A 15,508-nucleotide genomic window follows, 5' to 3' on the forward strand; every position below is an offset into this window, starting at 1 on the left:
GAATCCTAAAGGAACTATTAGCAATATATTTAGCCAATTATGAGATTTTTATCACAGTGTGTAACTTATAGTTTTAAGCTTATTTAACATGGAATAAAAGATAGCCTTAAAAAATTCGGTTAATTTAAATTCCTTGATATGTAGATCGATTTTATCGATATTTGATAAAAAATTAATGAAAAGACATATTTATCGAAATAATCGGTATAAGAAAGAAGTTAGAAGTTAGCTTCCTAGTCAAAAAGTTTTCAAAGAAACTATATTTTGTGGCACCATTGATCATATAATAACTAGATATTTTAGGTATTGCAAACATATCAAAATAAGCTAAACTTTAAATCGATTACCAACGATAACAAAATACACATTTTCATATAATATAATACATATTTCAGATAGAAATATTAGTTAGCAGGATACTGTAAATACATTACCAAATAGAATGTTTAATCCTGGTAAAATAAAATCCTATGAATAAACCTAATCAACGCCCAAACCTTTTCTCTCTGTGCACCCTTCGCATTGAATATTGTTTGAGCATTTTTTGGACAATCATTTCTATTATCAAAAGTCATTGACACCCTTTTATTTATTTTTACATTTATTGTTTTCCTCGCATCTCTCCCTGCGATACCCTGCGATAATCGCTTACATGCCACTTGTCCTTGTCCCGTCGACGAGGGGATTCTGGCAGGAGGACGATTCTGGGGGGAGGACAATGCCGTGAAATAAGGATTAATGGTGTACACGATTATTTGTGCCGGGCGACGGACGAACAGACGGAGCGACAGACGTAACATATTAAAAAATACAATACGAAAACTGTCGCGAGGGCGCAGAAGGATATTCATGGAGGATGGTGTAGGTCGAATTTAATAAAACCGGGAGCAGAGCAGGCGGCCACGGCAACATCTCGAGTGTTTATCCTTGTGGGTGGCTCGAGTTCTCGGGCTCGAGGGGTTGCCGGGCGGATGCTGGTTGGGCTTTCGCCACGCTTCTGGTTGGCTGACTGAGTTCACTTTCATGCCCTTGGCCGCGCAAGAGGGGTGCTCCTCAGAGCCCGCCTGACAATTGTTTTCCCTGCCCGGGGTTTTCCCTTTATTCGTATGATGAAGAATTTATTTGAAAATTAAGAAGACAAATTATTTAATTTCGACTTTATGAGCTTTTCCAGCGACCCCCACTCGGCTTCAAGAGTACGAGCTGCTTTAAAGGACGAGGGCGACTTCCAGGAAAAAGGGTTCGCTGACAGCGTCGGCCATTTTGTGACCCCCCGAAAGCTAAGCTGGGGTAAACGCGTTTTGCATTTTATGCCCGACGCGGTAATAAACACGCAGCCAAGGCTTAGAAAATGGGAACGGACGCGGACGCGGACTTGGACTTGGCACGGGGCACGCCACAAACTTAATTTCATTTAGTTTTATGTACATTTCATTAAGCAAAAAATGTCCAGGCACCGCGACGGCAACGGCTACCAACATTGAAGTGTCCGGAGTTCGGACTAGGTCCTGCATATATAAACCCCGACTAGGGACTATATAGCCCTGGCTATATAGCCTCAGCGATGGCGACTTGGGGACAATCAAGATAAATAGCAAACGGAATTTTTATTGCCGAAAGGATACGACGAAGGGCGAAGCCAGAGGCAGGCCGAAAGAGTTGAAAGTGTTGACGTGACTGCTGTGTCCTGTGGCCTTTGTCCCCGATGTGTGTGTATAGTGTGTGTGTGTGTGTGCACACACACAACACTCGACTCGACACTCACTCTTGGCCAGGACTAGGGAAAATTGTCAGAATGTTTTGTATTTTCCAAATTTATTGCCGGTGGCAGCATTTTGTTGTCGCTGCGACCATAGATTATCTCATCGTTTAGAAGGGCCTAATATGCGCCGGAGGCAGTCGCACAATATGATTTATCGCCGACCTACCGATATATGATCGTTCCGGCTTGGCCTTACCTTTATCCTTTACCTTTATGCCTTAATACTTTATCCTTGCCAACGCTTGACACCGCTTCCAGCGGCTCCAGTGGCTCCAGCTGCGAGACAAACATTTTTAATTACACTTTTTACAAGAAAATTAAATGGCAACATGTCATCACTAATTAAATTGTTCTTCTTTTCGGTCTGCCTCCTCCTCTCGTCCCGCGTGTGTGTGTGGGAAGCGATGGCTGGAAAGGATGGGTTTGGGGACTGGGGAAAGGGTTGTGCTAGATGATGACTGCGTTGATAATGCGAGGGAAATACATTTATCAGGCGGAGTGCGATAGTGCGGCCTGCGGCACGGGCTATTATGTTGTCCTGGCCCGGCAAAGGGTCATAAGCGGTAGCTGCTGGCCGGGATATGTAGACCATATCTGTTGCCAGCTAATGATCAGTAATTGCAATTAAAAATATTTACTATTTGAGGGGAAACTCACAAGCTAATTAATATAAATTAAGGTATGGTAAGTATTTAAACATAAATTACTTGTGCGGCTTTGTTTATGTTCTGGTAATCCATTTTAATTAGGAAAACATTATGTTATACATTCAATTATACCACATTTCAAAAATGTTTATTAATTAAAAACAATTTCTTATTCACTTAGTAATCCTATCAATTTCTAATAAACGATTTATAGATTTTTTAGATCAGTTAATTAGGGATTTTTTTTTTTGCGTAATCGAACGAATTCTTTTAAGGCCTTATAATTTGTACCTAAAAGAACATTTTTTAAATTACATATTTATATTTACAACTATATACATATTTATGTATGAAGATTACTTTAGGCTTATATTTGTTCGGGCTATGCTACTTGCCGGAGAAACATAGTCCAGGAAAACGATTGTAAGGACGTAAATATAAATTTTTTTTACGAAAAACAATTACTATTGGTTTTCTTTACATAAGTTTAAAAAGGTATACTATAAATTCATTTATTTATTCTTCCTATCCATTCTAAATTTGAGAACAAATTTGTATCTAGAGTTGTGTGTGTCATTTAGGAAAATATAAATTTAATATGAAATTAATATTTTTTAACTATTAAATTTATGTTCATTGGGCAAAGGTTTATTAATCTATTTTTCACCATATTCAAATTTGGCGGTGTACCAAACGATTCCGTACACTTAGTAAGGCCAGTGGCCAAGAAGCAGAAAAACCTCTCATTTGTTAATGATGCGGTCACACTGGATCTATCCGGACATAAACGTCTACATTAAACGTTGGACGTAATTTTACAGTCAAAACAACGCACCAGTGCTGCCAGACTTTTCGTTCATAAGCGACCAATTCTGCCAGACCGCGCGTTCATGAGGGTTTTAGCACATTAGTGTGCCCACAATCTGCAAAAGCAAATACCGTTATTTTTTCAGAGTCCTTATTATTATAAGGAATATAAAAATATATTTCAAAACAACGGTTACAAAAACATCATGATAAAACTATTAATTTGTATTCAAAAATATCGCTTTATCGATACTTCTCACATCACTAATTTCGTGGATTTTTTAGGGGGAAATTTCAACTTTTCGAGATTTTTTAGGGGGAGAGCCGAATTCTTCATCTGGCAACACTGTCACTAATTTCGTGGAACCTTGCGGACTTGCCATACGAAATTACTCAAGTAAAGGTTAGTAAAATTATACAGAAAAGTAGCCTGGTCGCTCTCATTTTAACTGCAAACTTAGTGAAAAGTCAAGGCCTACTAAGTACAAGTGGGTTTTCAAATTATAGCCTCAAATTTTTCCACGATGCGAGAGAAAACCGATTAGATTGTGTATGTGTATCCGTGTGCGTGTGGCTGTATCTGTGCACGTCCTCGTTTCTCTGACGGCGAAAAAGTCAGATGCGAAATCAATAAAAGTGCGGAAAACCCGAAGGCTGCGTCGTCACTGGAAAAAGTGATGATTAAACAGGCAAAAACTGAGGCAAACAAGAAGTTAAATCAAATGAATCACTCGAAAGGCACACAAAGAAAGTTTCGCCCGCATGGGTGTGTGCGTGCCTCTATGAGTGTAGGTACACATATTCATGCAACAAAATGGCGGCGGCACTTCGGAAAATCTCAAATGCTGTTGACGTTGCGGCCGTTAGTTATCTGTCCCGCTCTCTCTTTCTCTCCCCCCGGGGAAGACACCCTCGGCTTGAGTTTTCCCTAATTTACAGCCTCACTTTTTGGCGTGTGTTTTGCTCTCCGATCTCTCCCGTATGTTGTACGAGAGTATGCGAGTGCAAGTGTTTGTGTGCACACAAGAGGCCTAGTGCGTTTCCATAGATCGATTGTTTTGAAGCAATATTTCCCCTTGAAACAACCTAAAAAAGACTTTGTAATGTGGGTGTGCCACTTGGCCAGTTAAATATGCAGACGCGGCCCAGCAAACACTTGTACACGAGCCGAGCGCTCGAATTGAGGTCAAAATCATCCACAACTGGGACGGACGGCAGCGGGAGTGGGCGGGTGTGTTTCCTCGGGTCGGGGTCGACGCCTCGCTGCAACGGGGTGGGTTTTTTCGCATTGGGGTGTTTAGTTCAGGGCTTAGGAATGGAGAGAAGGCATTATTGCAGGAGAATCGAAAATATGTATGTACCCGCGCACACACAGCGGCTTGGAGACAAAGGCAGTGCAGGGTTGTTCCCACAATACATACATACATACGAATAAGCACCTCACACAGCTGCGGAGAAAGAGACTACCGATGACCGACGACGTCTATCCCCAATCAATTTAGGCAGCAAATAAGTACCAGCAATGACTCAGCACGCTAATCAGCATATACTAGATGTTCCCTGCTGCTGCTGTTCGTTTCCCGGGGTCAAGAGACTTTAATTCGATGGCGCAGAAGAGCGAGAGCGAGAGCCCCAAAGCTGGGGCCATAAAACCCCAACACAAAGAAAGGACACTGACACACAGACAGATCCAGCTTCTAGCAATTCGGCCATCCCGCTCGCTCTCTCTGCGTTCTTTCCAGTATCCAGTATTGGGAGCGAGCGCCAAACAAAGAAAGTGGGAACAAAGAAGTGCTGTTGGCTGGCAGGCAAATCCAGGCACATGAGTCAGTCGACCGAAAGTAACTAACTACAAAGCTTAGTTGGGCAAAAGTTTTCAGTTGGTTAGTTAGCATCGATTGAACCTGTGTGCTGTGATTAATTACAATCTTCCCATCACTTTGTGTCTGGCAATGCCACTCACACAAACACGTTTCAGTGGGAATGCGGCAGTGCCAGTTTCAATTGGCGCGAGAAGAGGGAGTAGATGGGGACAGGGAAATAAACTTGAAGGCGCTCAGCGAGGTTATTTCCATTAAATGCACATTTCCAGTTTGCATTGGCTGCCGCTGTTATTGTTATTGTTACTTTTCCGACGCAGCAGAAATTGAAATTGATTGTAAACAAAAGCAGGCACTTACAAAACACACACATGTAACATCCGATCGAGATGTTTTTAAATTGCGGTAGCTTACATGCAGTCATGCTCAAACAAGGGGTCCGATCAGTTTACGTGTATATTCTTGTCATTATTGTATGTAATACAGTTAGTTCCGTCTGGTCCTATATTTTCGCTCGTGTAATCTGTATATTTTAGTCTTTTTCTATTTTCTTGACCGCTTTATTAATTCACCACTCTTCCACGCCTCTTGTTTTCCCCCCTCCGCCATCCAGGATTCCCATATACGCAAGGCAATACCGATACCCGAGTGTGTGAAGTGACGTAACTAAACGGAGAGACCAATCCCAGGTGTTACGCAGGACTCCACGCAACTCCACTCCATTCACTGAGAAGCGGCAGCAGCAGCATCCCAACTCTTCAGAGGATCCAACCATCTAAGCAACCCCTTCCTTGTTTCTGTGTGCGTACGCGTGTGTGTGTTAAAATTTGTGTAACCGTCCGAGGATCTGTCCAGGACTAGTAACGAAGAACAGGACCAGACCCCCAAAACTCAGACCCATCCCCAAGGAAACGGGGATAACAGAGGAGACACAAAGAACGGGAGGAGACCCACCCACGTGCAAGCAGGAGCACGCTACCTTTTCGCCCCCGAGTCGATCCAGAAAAGCAATCACCATTCCTCTATCAACGTACGACGCCGCTCCCCTTTTGCACTCTTACGACGACAGTCCGCAACGTTGGGACATCACCAACGGGCACCAGGCAGGCGTCATCATAGATCAGTTCCGGGGCGGTAAAGCGATCACCATTGAGGGAGGCACCAGCACCGGTGATACGGCGAGCATCGGCGGCGGCAGCGATTTACGACTGGTAATAACGGCCAATCCCAGCGAGATCGAGCGCAATTACGAGCAGCCAACCAATCGCGGTGGTGGCGGAGGCGGCGGCGTTATCGGCGTCAGCTGCGGTGGCCAAACCCCACCGACACCCTCGGTCGGCAAAACCCTGCTAAACACCAGTCCCAATCTCTTGCCGATCACCACAGCGACCGATACGTTCAATAACCTCAAGAATCTGGTTAAGATCGACAAGGGCTCCTCGCCCTCGGCATCGAATCAGGGAGGCGGCAGCGGCGGCAACTATCGCAAGGGCTCCAACGGCTCCGGCTTTAAGAGCGGCGGCGGTGGTAACAACGGAACTCCACCGGCCTTGAGCGGCAGCGAGCATCAGGGCGGCAGGAACGGCAGCCGATCATCTGGTGGACCGACCGGACACTTTTCCACTGGCTATAGCAAGAATTCCGCCAAAATTCGCCAACACGACAGTGAGGTGAGCCCAAGACCTCGACGATCTTACCAGGGTGACTCGTCGTCGTCGCGTTACTATCCAAAGAATAGTGACATTTTGGGTCAAGGCATCAACAGCGGCAGCACCGACAGCTACAACGGCTCCTCCGGTAGATACCAGCAGGACCAGCAAGGCGGAGCGCATCGTGGTAGTCGCAGCAACTATCACTCAAACTCCGATGGCAGCTACAATCGATCAATAAACTCGAACTCCGCTGGCGGTGGTGGTGGTTCTGGAGGACCTGGTTCAGTCGGCAGCTCTGGCGGCAGCAATTATCGCTCCGCCCGCAACTACGAGAACGGCAATGGGAGCAACGGACCGCAGCCACGTTACGGCAGCGGCAACGGGAACGGCAACAGCAGTAATAGTAACTCCAATTCCAACTCTTCGACTGGCTACAACGGAAACGCAGCGAGCTCAGCCAACAGCGGCAAGACAGCATCTTCGTATGGGGCTTCGCGCGGCGGCAATGATGGAGGCGTGAGTGGCGGATATAGCAACAATTACCGCGACAGCTACGAGGACTCGCCATCGCACCAGCGCTACACCAACAACGGCCTTGAGCGGAACGGAGGCGGAGGTGGATCAGGAGCGGGATCGGGCAGTGGACCTCGCACTTACGGCAGGTCGGACTACGATCGTGGAGCAGCGCCCAGCCGCACGCCAACTCAGCGCAACGGCAATGCGACGTCGTCTCAGAACTCGGGCTCCACTTCCAATTCTTCGAACATTTCTCTGAACTCAGCATCAGCATTAGCAGGAGGAGGATCAGCTTCCCATACCCAGCAGCAGCAGTCACACCATCAACAGCAGCAGCACCAGGAACGATCCCAGGCGGGCAAGGCAAGCACACCGCCGCCGATTACCGGACGCTGGATACCACCATCGCTGCGTCCGCAGCATGGACTCACCCAAAGCGAGAAGAACGACGCCGTGTTCCGGCGCGTGAGGGGTATCCTTAACAAGCTAACGCCCGAGAAGTTCCAAGAGCTGAGCGATGAGCTGCTGAAGCTTGACCTCAACTCCATTGTTATTCTGAACGGCGTGATTTTGCTGATTTTCGACAAGGCCTTGGACGAGCCGAAGTACTCGTCTATGTACGCGCAGCTCTGCAAGCGTCTGTCCGAGGAAGCTCCGTCATTCGATAAGGAACCAAACAACTCTTGCACCTTCCTACGCCTTCTGATCGCCGTCTGTCGCGACAAGTTCAACAATCGGCTAAAGCGCGACGAGAACGATAACCGACCGCCGCCCGAAAATGAGGCCGACGAGGAGGAGCGCCGCCATTTGGCGAAGCAGCGCATGCTCGGCAACGTCAAGTTCATCGGCGAGCTCAACAAGCTCGACATGCTGTCGAAGACCGTGTTGCATCAGTGCATCATGGAGCTATTGGACAAGAAGAAGAAGCGTACGGCCGGTGCGCAGGAAATGTGCGAGGACATGGAATGCCTGGCTCAACTGCTCAAGACTTGCGGCAAGAATCTGGATTCAGAACAGGGCAAAGAGCTGATGAACCAGTACTTCGAGACGCTTGAACGTCGGTCAAAGTCTTCTGAATATCCACCAAGGATACGCTTCATGCTGAAGGATGTCATTGAGCTGCGCCAGAATCATTGGGTGCCACGCAAGTTGGGCACAACTGATGGCCCCGTCCCCATAAAGCAAATACGCTCGGACGACGACTCGATTATTCGCACCCCGTTCCCTAATCGCAACCGGGATATGCGTAACAACGATCGCGACTCGGACAGCTGGATGAATCGATTCCATCTGAATATACAGCCCGGCGGCTACAACGACATGTTTAGCGGACTGAGTGTCACGGGAGCTTCTCCGATTGTCTCGCCGTGAGTAATAACATTTTGTTTTTGGCTTCGAGAAGTAGATGGAAGATAGCCTTCTGTAAATTCGGCTTGGTTTCATTTTATGTAGGTCACTAGCAAAAAAGCGCAAGTAATTCGTACTCAATTGGGTCAGCACAAGGTGCTGAGGTAAATGGTTAACCTTGCCGTGTCATGACCCACTTGTGTATCGTAATGTATGTTTTCTTTACTCATTTACATGCAATTTGTGAACAAAGACATTTTATGTAAATTTGCTAAGCATTGAAGTTTATGATTATCAAGGACTTTTCATTCTTATACAGATAATTAATATACTCCTTATTTTTCTCTCAGGTTCGCCACCAGCTCAAACCGAGGGGATCGGGATCGCGATAATCGCCAGTACAACAATCGCGGCGATCGCAATAACCGGGACCGAGATCAGGGTGGCGGCGGTGGAGCCAACTATGGCAATCGCTACAACAAGCACAACCAGAATGGTGGGGGCAGCGGCGGCGGTTCGGGTGGAGGCTCCTCCAACAACCGCGATCGGGACGATTCGCGCCGGAATAATGATCGCGACAGGGATCGCAACGACGGGCAGTATGGGGGTAATCAGCTGCTGGGTAGCAAGGAGTTGGCACCGAGGTTCAAGCGCAACTTGATCACCACGAACCAGGATGCGGTGGAGAACTTGCAAATGCGCCCGGCAGCCAACTCCCTGCTCTTCCGAGCGGCCTCCCAGAATCAGAAGTTCCCGGGCACGCTGCCCATCTCGACGCCGCCCAACGGCAGCAGCAGCAACAACCAGGGCGGCAACGGGACTCAGGGCAAGGAACAGGGTCAGTTGTCCAACTCGCACTACCCGATGTTGGGCACGCCAACCTCTCATCTGATGAACCCGACTCGCCCATCGTCGACCCCGTCCGCGGAGTACGCTGACAACCGTACGCTGCTGGGAGTTCAGCAGGAGAGGGGTCTTAAGGCGACCTCTTCGTCGCCGAACTTTGGCTCGGCATCGGAGAAGTTAGGCGAGCAGTCGGCCGATGGTCCGGCGGGCAGAAAGGGCTCGCAAGATGGCAGGGATCAGGGCAAGAGTGGATCCTTGGAAAGGCCCAGCACACCTGCCGGAGGCGCTGGCGCGGCCAAGCAGCAGCAGAAGAAGGACAAGGGCCCTAGCAAGGAGGAGCTGTCCAAGAAGGCAAGCCAGTACTTCAAGGAGAAGTTCTACTACGAAGAGGAAGACACAGATGATACGAAGGCCGGTGAAGAGGTGAAGGTGACGGAGGAGGATGCGGCAAAGCCAGTTGATAGCGAGGAAGCTCCAGCGGATGAGACTGAAGCCAAGGATGATGCCGTTCCAACTTCGGGCACTCCAGATCGCTTCGCTGAGCTGGTGAATGGATTCCTCGAGCTGAAACTGCCCGAGAAGTCGCTAAAGGATGTGTGCATCAACCTGTTGATGGACGTATTGGACCGTGTCAACGATGTCTACCTGGAACGCGTTGTGCGCTTCCTGCAGGCTCTGCGCAAGCAGTCCAACATCAAGCCCAACGTCTTGGTGGAGGTCTTCAAGCAGTTGGTTAACAAAATGAACGAACGCGAGGCGCTGAACCCACGTATCACGACTCTTGTGGCCAGCGTGCTGGCCAAAACCGTATGCGAGCCGGCTCTGCTAAAGTTGAACGACGTGGCCAACTACACGGACAACGGGCAGCACTATCCGCTGTTCCTGCTCGTGCTGCAGCAGCTGTCCAAGAGCATCGGCAAGGATGCTCTGGAGGAGAAGTTCCGGGCAAGCAAAGTGGATTTGATTAACAGCCTTCCGGAGACGGATCGCAACAAGGAGCGGCTAGCCGCTATTCTGGAGGACCGTCAGCTGTCCTTCCTCTATCCCCTGCTGAAGGTGCAGGCCGAGATGCTAAAACAGCTGCAGGCCGATCCCAATCCCAACAACTTTTACAAGTGGATCAAGGCGAATGTCGACAACAAGTACTACAAGGACCCGGGCTTCATCCAAGCCCTTATGACCGTGGTGGTTAAGTACGTGACCAAGGAGTCGTCGCTGGCCCCCAACCTGGACCCCAAGGATCATCCGGAGAAGGCGGTGACCCAGAAGGAGCAGCAGTTGCTTGAAACCTACAGCCAGATGCTGCAGACCTTCCTGGGCCAGAACGAGCTCCAGCTGATGGCCCTCTACGCCCTGCAGACGTTCTGCTATAATGAGAATTTCCCCAAGGGTAAGTACCTTGAGTCGAGTGATCCTTATCCTCTGCCAGCCACTAACCCTTCTGCTCTCCCTCCCCGTTAGGCATGCTGTGCCGTTGGTTCAAATATCTGTATGAATCTGAAATTATCGAGGAGGAGGCTTTCGTTTTGTGGAAGGAGGAAATTTCCGACAAATATCCGGGCAAGGGATCCGCTCTGTTCCAGGTGAACGCCTGGCTGACTTGGCTGCAGGAAGCGGAATCCGAGGACGACGAGGATTAGTTGGGAGCACCACCACCACCAGCCCCACATACCGACAGCGCTATATGTTTATCACTTCCAATATATTTATTCACAAATCGATAATCGATAATGATTACGTGATGAAAAATGAGAATAATTAACAAAGCAAAAGAATAACGAGCAGGATTAAAGTTTGAAATCGCGACTTGCAAATCTTAGTCAAATTATAGTAGAAGAAAAGAAACAAAAAAACACAATTAATCCAAATTATTTGATATTCAAACAAGTTTAACAAATTAATTACCAATAAATAAAACGCAATAGAGAGACGCAGCAAACAAACTATATTTAATCCCATAAAACAACGCATAAACGCAAGCGAAATTAGTAAATTACCATTGACATTTTCAAGCATATTATACCAACGTAACTAACCATTAATTAGTGAATTTCATCTCGACTTCGACTCTTTTTTTTTTTATTATTGTCTAAATATAACAACCGGAACTGATTTTCTAATCGAATAATAATCTTTGAATTCTATTCTCTGCCACCTTATTTTGATACACTCTCCCTCGCCCGATTCCCCGATTGTGTATTTAATTAAGTAGGTCAAATATCAAAGCGACAACGTAAATATATGTGGAAAAACAAGCAAACAAACGAAAAACACCAATCGATGCGTGCAGAGGGAGAGCGAAACAACACAAATCTTATTGTAATTGTGAACAAAAAAAAATATCGTATATATGTATTTTAACTCAACAAAACGTAAACATACAAAAAATCTCGCCCACATCAAATATAGAGCCTTAAATAAATGCAACCAACACTGCGAACGGCGAAGATCCAAGAGTTTTATTTCCTCAACTGAGCTGACTTGCAATTCATATTTTGGCGCCATTTATCGATACGTTATCGCTATCGCGTTTGGGTAAGGGAACCCTGGTTTCTTCAAGTCCTTTCCAACACTGCCAGCCGCCCCAAGTCAAAATCTGCGCTTTCATCGTATCTTTTATTATTGTTTTTAGTTGCAAGAGTTTAGAAAACTCCTCTCACACCTAAATCCACTGCATCAATGGAGAGTGTAGCTGTTAAGGAGTTCCCCAAGGCCGCTGGAGATGCTGGCCAAGTGCAAGAAGCTGGCTTATTTACCTCGCACTGCTTCCACTTGGACGGGGGGCATGTGCAGTTTTTGGGGCGAGTTCTCAAAATGCAGGGCAGCACCTTGCTCATTGTGAACGGCCGGGAGGCGGAGACCTTCGACGAGCTGGCCATGGCCATGCCCGACCGCTATGACGCCAAGGGCAAGGCTATCTCCGCCTCCATCATGGGCGATCGGAACCAAACCGATTCATCTATCCTGGCCGAAAAGCTGAGCAAGCGCTACCAGAGGCAGTTCTACGTGAGCGTAAACGTTCAGATGGACCGACTGCTGCTACCACTGTTCGAGAAAGCGCTAGTCACCTACATGCACGACCATCTGGAGCACTTCGTCTGAGTACGTACTTTATATTTACCCCGGAGTCGTTGCATTTATTTCTGGTTCACGTGCACACACAGGGGCCGCCACCGATGACACGGCGCCGCGTGGGGGTCACTGCCGCTGGATGCGTCTATTTCGGGGGACCGCCGGCGACCCCACGGACGCAGCACCGCTCTTGTCTGGGCTGGCCGATCTCCGATCAACGCTCAGACGACATGCGTCGGCCGAGTGAGCGCGCAGTTGAAACGTATCGCAGAACAACCGATTTTTGTACAATAAATTTATTGCCCTAAGTAAGTTAACAGACTGCTGGCCGTATCAATTCTGTGTGTGTCGGGATTCGCGATAGTGCCCACCGTGTAAGGCGGAGGAGGTCACCCGTTGGGGGAGTGATCGCATGCCGGCCGCATGCTGACCACGGTTCCATCTCGTTTGTGAAGGTCAGTTAGCAGGCTGCACCGATGGCTCATTGGGTGATTTTTCCATCGAATTGTTTTGAGTTTGTTTACGTGACGAAGCTGAGGGTCAACTTGTGATTACTTTTATTATTTTGTGTTTTAGAATCTGCAATTAAGAAGAAGTGTCTTCAGTAGTTAACATTCATTCAAATATGTTTAGAGATGATAATTTGTTGATTCCTCTCTCAGTTTTAGTACCTGTTAAATCATATAAATTAGTAGGATTTCATTAAATTTGTGGTGAAACGTGCTTAAACGTCCTTGCTGAAAAGCGATGGTTCTTTGGTTGTAATCAACAAATCTCTTATTTTGAGGGAAGTTTGAATTGGCTTACGTGATGATCGGCAGGGCAGCACATTGAAAATGTCGACGCATTTTCGCGAAAGTATCGTATGTCGCTTTTTTTCGAAATTGAGATTTTAATGGAAAATTGTTAGGTACCTAATGTCTCACTACCCTGTGAAATATTATAACTGAAAACCTTATAGTTCCGATAAAAATTAAGTTTCAATTTTGTCTTTTCTATAGTGCTTCCTAAGAGATTAAAGCACAAAAAAGCTTCTCCTGTAAAATTGGATTTTTCGACATACGATACTTTCGCGAAAATGCGTCGATGTGTTTTCTGAAAGTGAATTTGTGCGGAATACATTTTATATATGTTTACAAAACATTATCAACAATAAAATTATCAGGAAATTTCAAGGAACCTCAATAATTGTATTTAAATGACATTTACGAGCTTCACGCATAATATTCCATCTGCTTTTATCAAATGTAATTTAATAATATTCTTAAAATTGTCATTTCTGTACCGTAACGGTAATATGTCTAGACTCTAGACCCATTCTTTACTTGGTTATAACCAAAGTCATTAATCGGTTTTGACCATGACTGGAATAAATTTTGGTTTTAGAACTCATGTACCAAGTTATCGAAAATCTTTGCAAGTAATTTGTACAAGTGCGATTAGTGTGTTTTATTTTTAATCATTTCCAAGTTGACTGGAATTTTAAATTTTAAACTTGTAATAGAATATGATGCTTTTTGGAAGTCGACTAAGGTTGTATTGATTTAAGATCAGGATCACTTGGTAGGTGTTATAATGTTAGTCAGATGTTTGCAACGTAGTGAAGAAGTCATTTCCAATCTTATAAGTTGTATATATAATCGTGATTAGCATCAACAGCCGAGTCGATCTTGCCATATCCGCAAAAAATATGTCAATTTTTCAATTGTTTTTTTTTTCGTTTTTCTTAGAAGTTAAGTTAGAAGTTAGGTTAGATTTGCCCAACATTTCTTATTTTAAAATATCGATTTAAAGCCCTTATTCTGAGCTGGTTTTAGTTTTTAAATCTGAATCCAAAGAAAAAATAATGAAATGGTTACTAACCTTCAGTCTTAAGTCATTAAAAATAAAAAATAAAAACAAATTTATTGTGAAAATAATTCGACAAAAAAGTTGAATAAATTTTTTACATTTTGTTAAATAATTTAAATTGTAGAAAAATGCAACTTAAGAATTAAAAAAACATTAATACATAAATTGGAAGTGTAGAATGAATTCCTAAAATTAAATGTCAAAGTACTCTTTATGTTTATGTTTAATAGCCACTCTTTAAACTGTGGATCATTCTCCCAAAAAAAGGCAAAGTCACTTCCTGCATGACTGCCGCAAAACATCATTACTGATATCTAATTTCTGTGGTTTTTCGAATCAGCATTTCTCTATAAACGTGCTGATATCGAGCATAAGTATTTTGATTGAAATAAACTTTGTAAAACAAAAATTGCCTGCGATCTCGTAGATCTATTGGCATTCTGAGACTTCCTGCTACAACGTCTATCATAAATCTAAGTCGCGCGATTAGCCTGAAGTCTGAATTACCCCCGCCAAGAATGTCAGTCGTATATCAAGGAAAAAAGCCCCCAGCGGCTTCTTGTTTGCCGCCAGAGAACTTCAATACACCTACGTACCATTGAAAACTTTTCCGCTTATGGCAAAAAAAATCCAGTAAATTAGGAAACGAAACAAAAAACAAACAAATTGTGCTGTGCCCCTCATAATGCCCAGTCTAGACGAGATATTGTCAGAGGCGTATCAGCAGGCCAGCAGTGGTAACTGAAGCAATGGGAGCGATATGCTCCTAAATAGCAACACCCATTGAACGGGTGTATAAATAGAGCCCCTGCCGGAAGGTCTGGGCTCCGGGGTCTGTTGTGTGGGCTCCCACGAATGTCTGGAATGCTTTTTTTTTTTTTTTTCCCCTTTTTGGCCATATCAGACTCTGTCTGGCGATAAGCGGCGTATAAATAATAGTTCCGACTCGCCCAAAAATCGAGGCAGCCCTCTGTAATAAACCATCCATGGATGGTGCAGATGATGGCGGCGCAGCTCCATGCCGCAGATGCATGCCCGGTGTGACCGTGTTCGGGTGTCCGTGTCCCAGGGAGTGATGACTGGCAAGCCCGGGTCTGGGCATGATGGACTTTGGATGTCTGTCGCTTGGCGGCAACAAAGCAATTAGCCTTCCGCGGCGAGCATAGTCAGTCAGTCAGCTACCGTATC

The 15,508-nt window shown here is 45.8% G+C and overlaps 2 protein-coding genes and 1 long non-coding RNA gene across 4 annotated transcripts; 2 read left to right on the plus strand and 1 right to left on the minus strand.

Annotated features, from left to right (window-relative positions):
* The first annotated feature begins 2,091 nt into the window (after window positions 1–2,091).
* Window positions 2,092–11,844, plus strand: NAT1 (N-acetyltransferase 1). The gene is made up of 4 exons (XM_017177006.3): window positions 2,092–2,148; window positions 5,864–8,571; window positions 8,902–10,787; window positions 10,859–11,844. The coding sequence occupies exons 1-4, from the start codon at window positions 2,092–2,094 to the stop codon at window positions 11,035–11,037; spliced, it is 4,830 nt and encodes a 1,609-aa protein (XP_017032495.3). The 3' UTR covers window positions 11,038–11,844.
* On the plus strand, window positions 11,791–12,770 carry LOC108081791 (uncharacterized). Its single transcript, XM_017177010.2, has 3 exons — window positions 11,791–11,932; window positions 12,030–12,499; window positions 12,562–12,770. Exon 2 carries the CDS (start codon window positions 12,077–12,079, stop codon window positions 12,497–12,499), a length of 423 nt encoding a protein of 140 aa, XP_017032499.1. The 5' UTR covers window positions 11,791–11,932; window positions 12,030–12,076; the 3' UTR covers window positions 12,562–12,770.
* Window positions 12,000–13,549, minus strand: LOC108081792 (uncharacterized). 2 transcript variants are annotated; one of them, XR_001770965.3, is made up of 3 exons: window positions 13,277–13,498; window positions 13,141–13,206; window positions 12,000–13,048 (listed from the first exon to the last, which is right to left on the minus strand). It is a non-coding gene; the product is annotated as an uncharacterized lncRNA (long non-coding RNA). The 2 variants fall into 2 exon arrangements; XR_011445879.1 differs by lacking the exon at window positions 13,141–13,206 and having other exon boundaries at window positions 13,277–13,549.
* Window positions 13,550–15,508: the final 1,959 nt, after the last annotated feature.

This window comes from Drosophila kikkawai, chromosome 2L (assembly GCF_030179895.1).
Source record: "Drosophila kikkawai strain 14028-0561.14 chromosome 2L, DkikHiC1v2, whole genome shotgun sequence".
In the NCBI taxonomy this organism is placed as follows: domain Eukaryota; kingdom Metazoa; phylum Arthropoda; class Insecta; order Diptera; family Drosophilidae; genus Drosophila; species Drosophila kikkawai.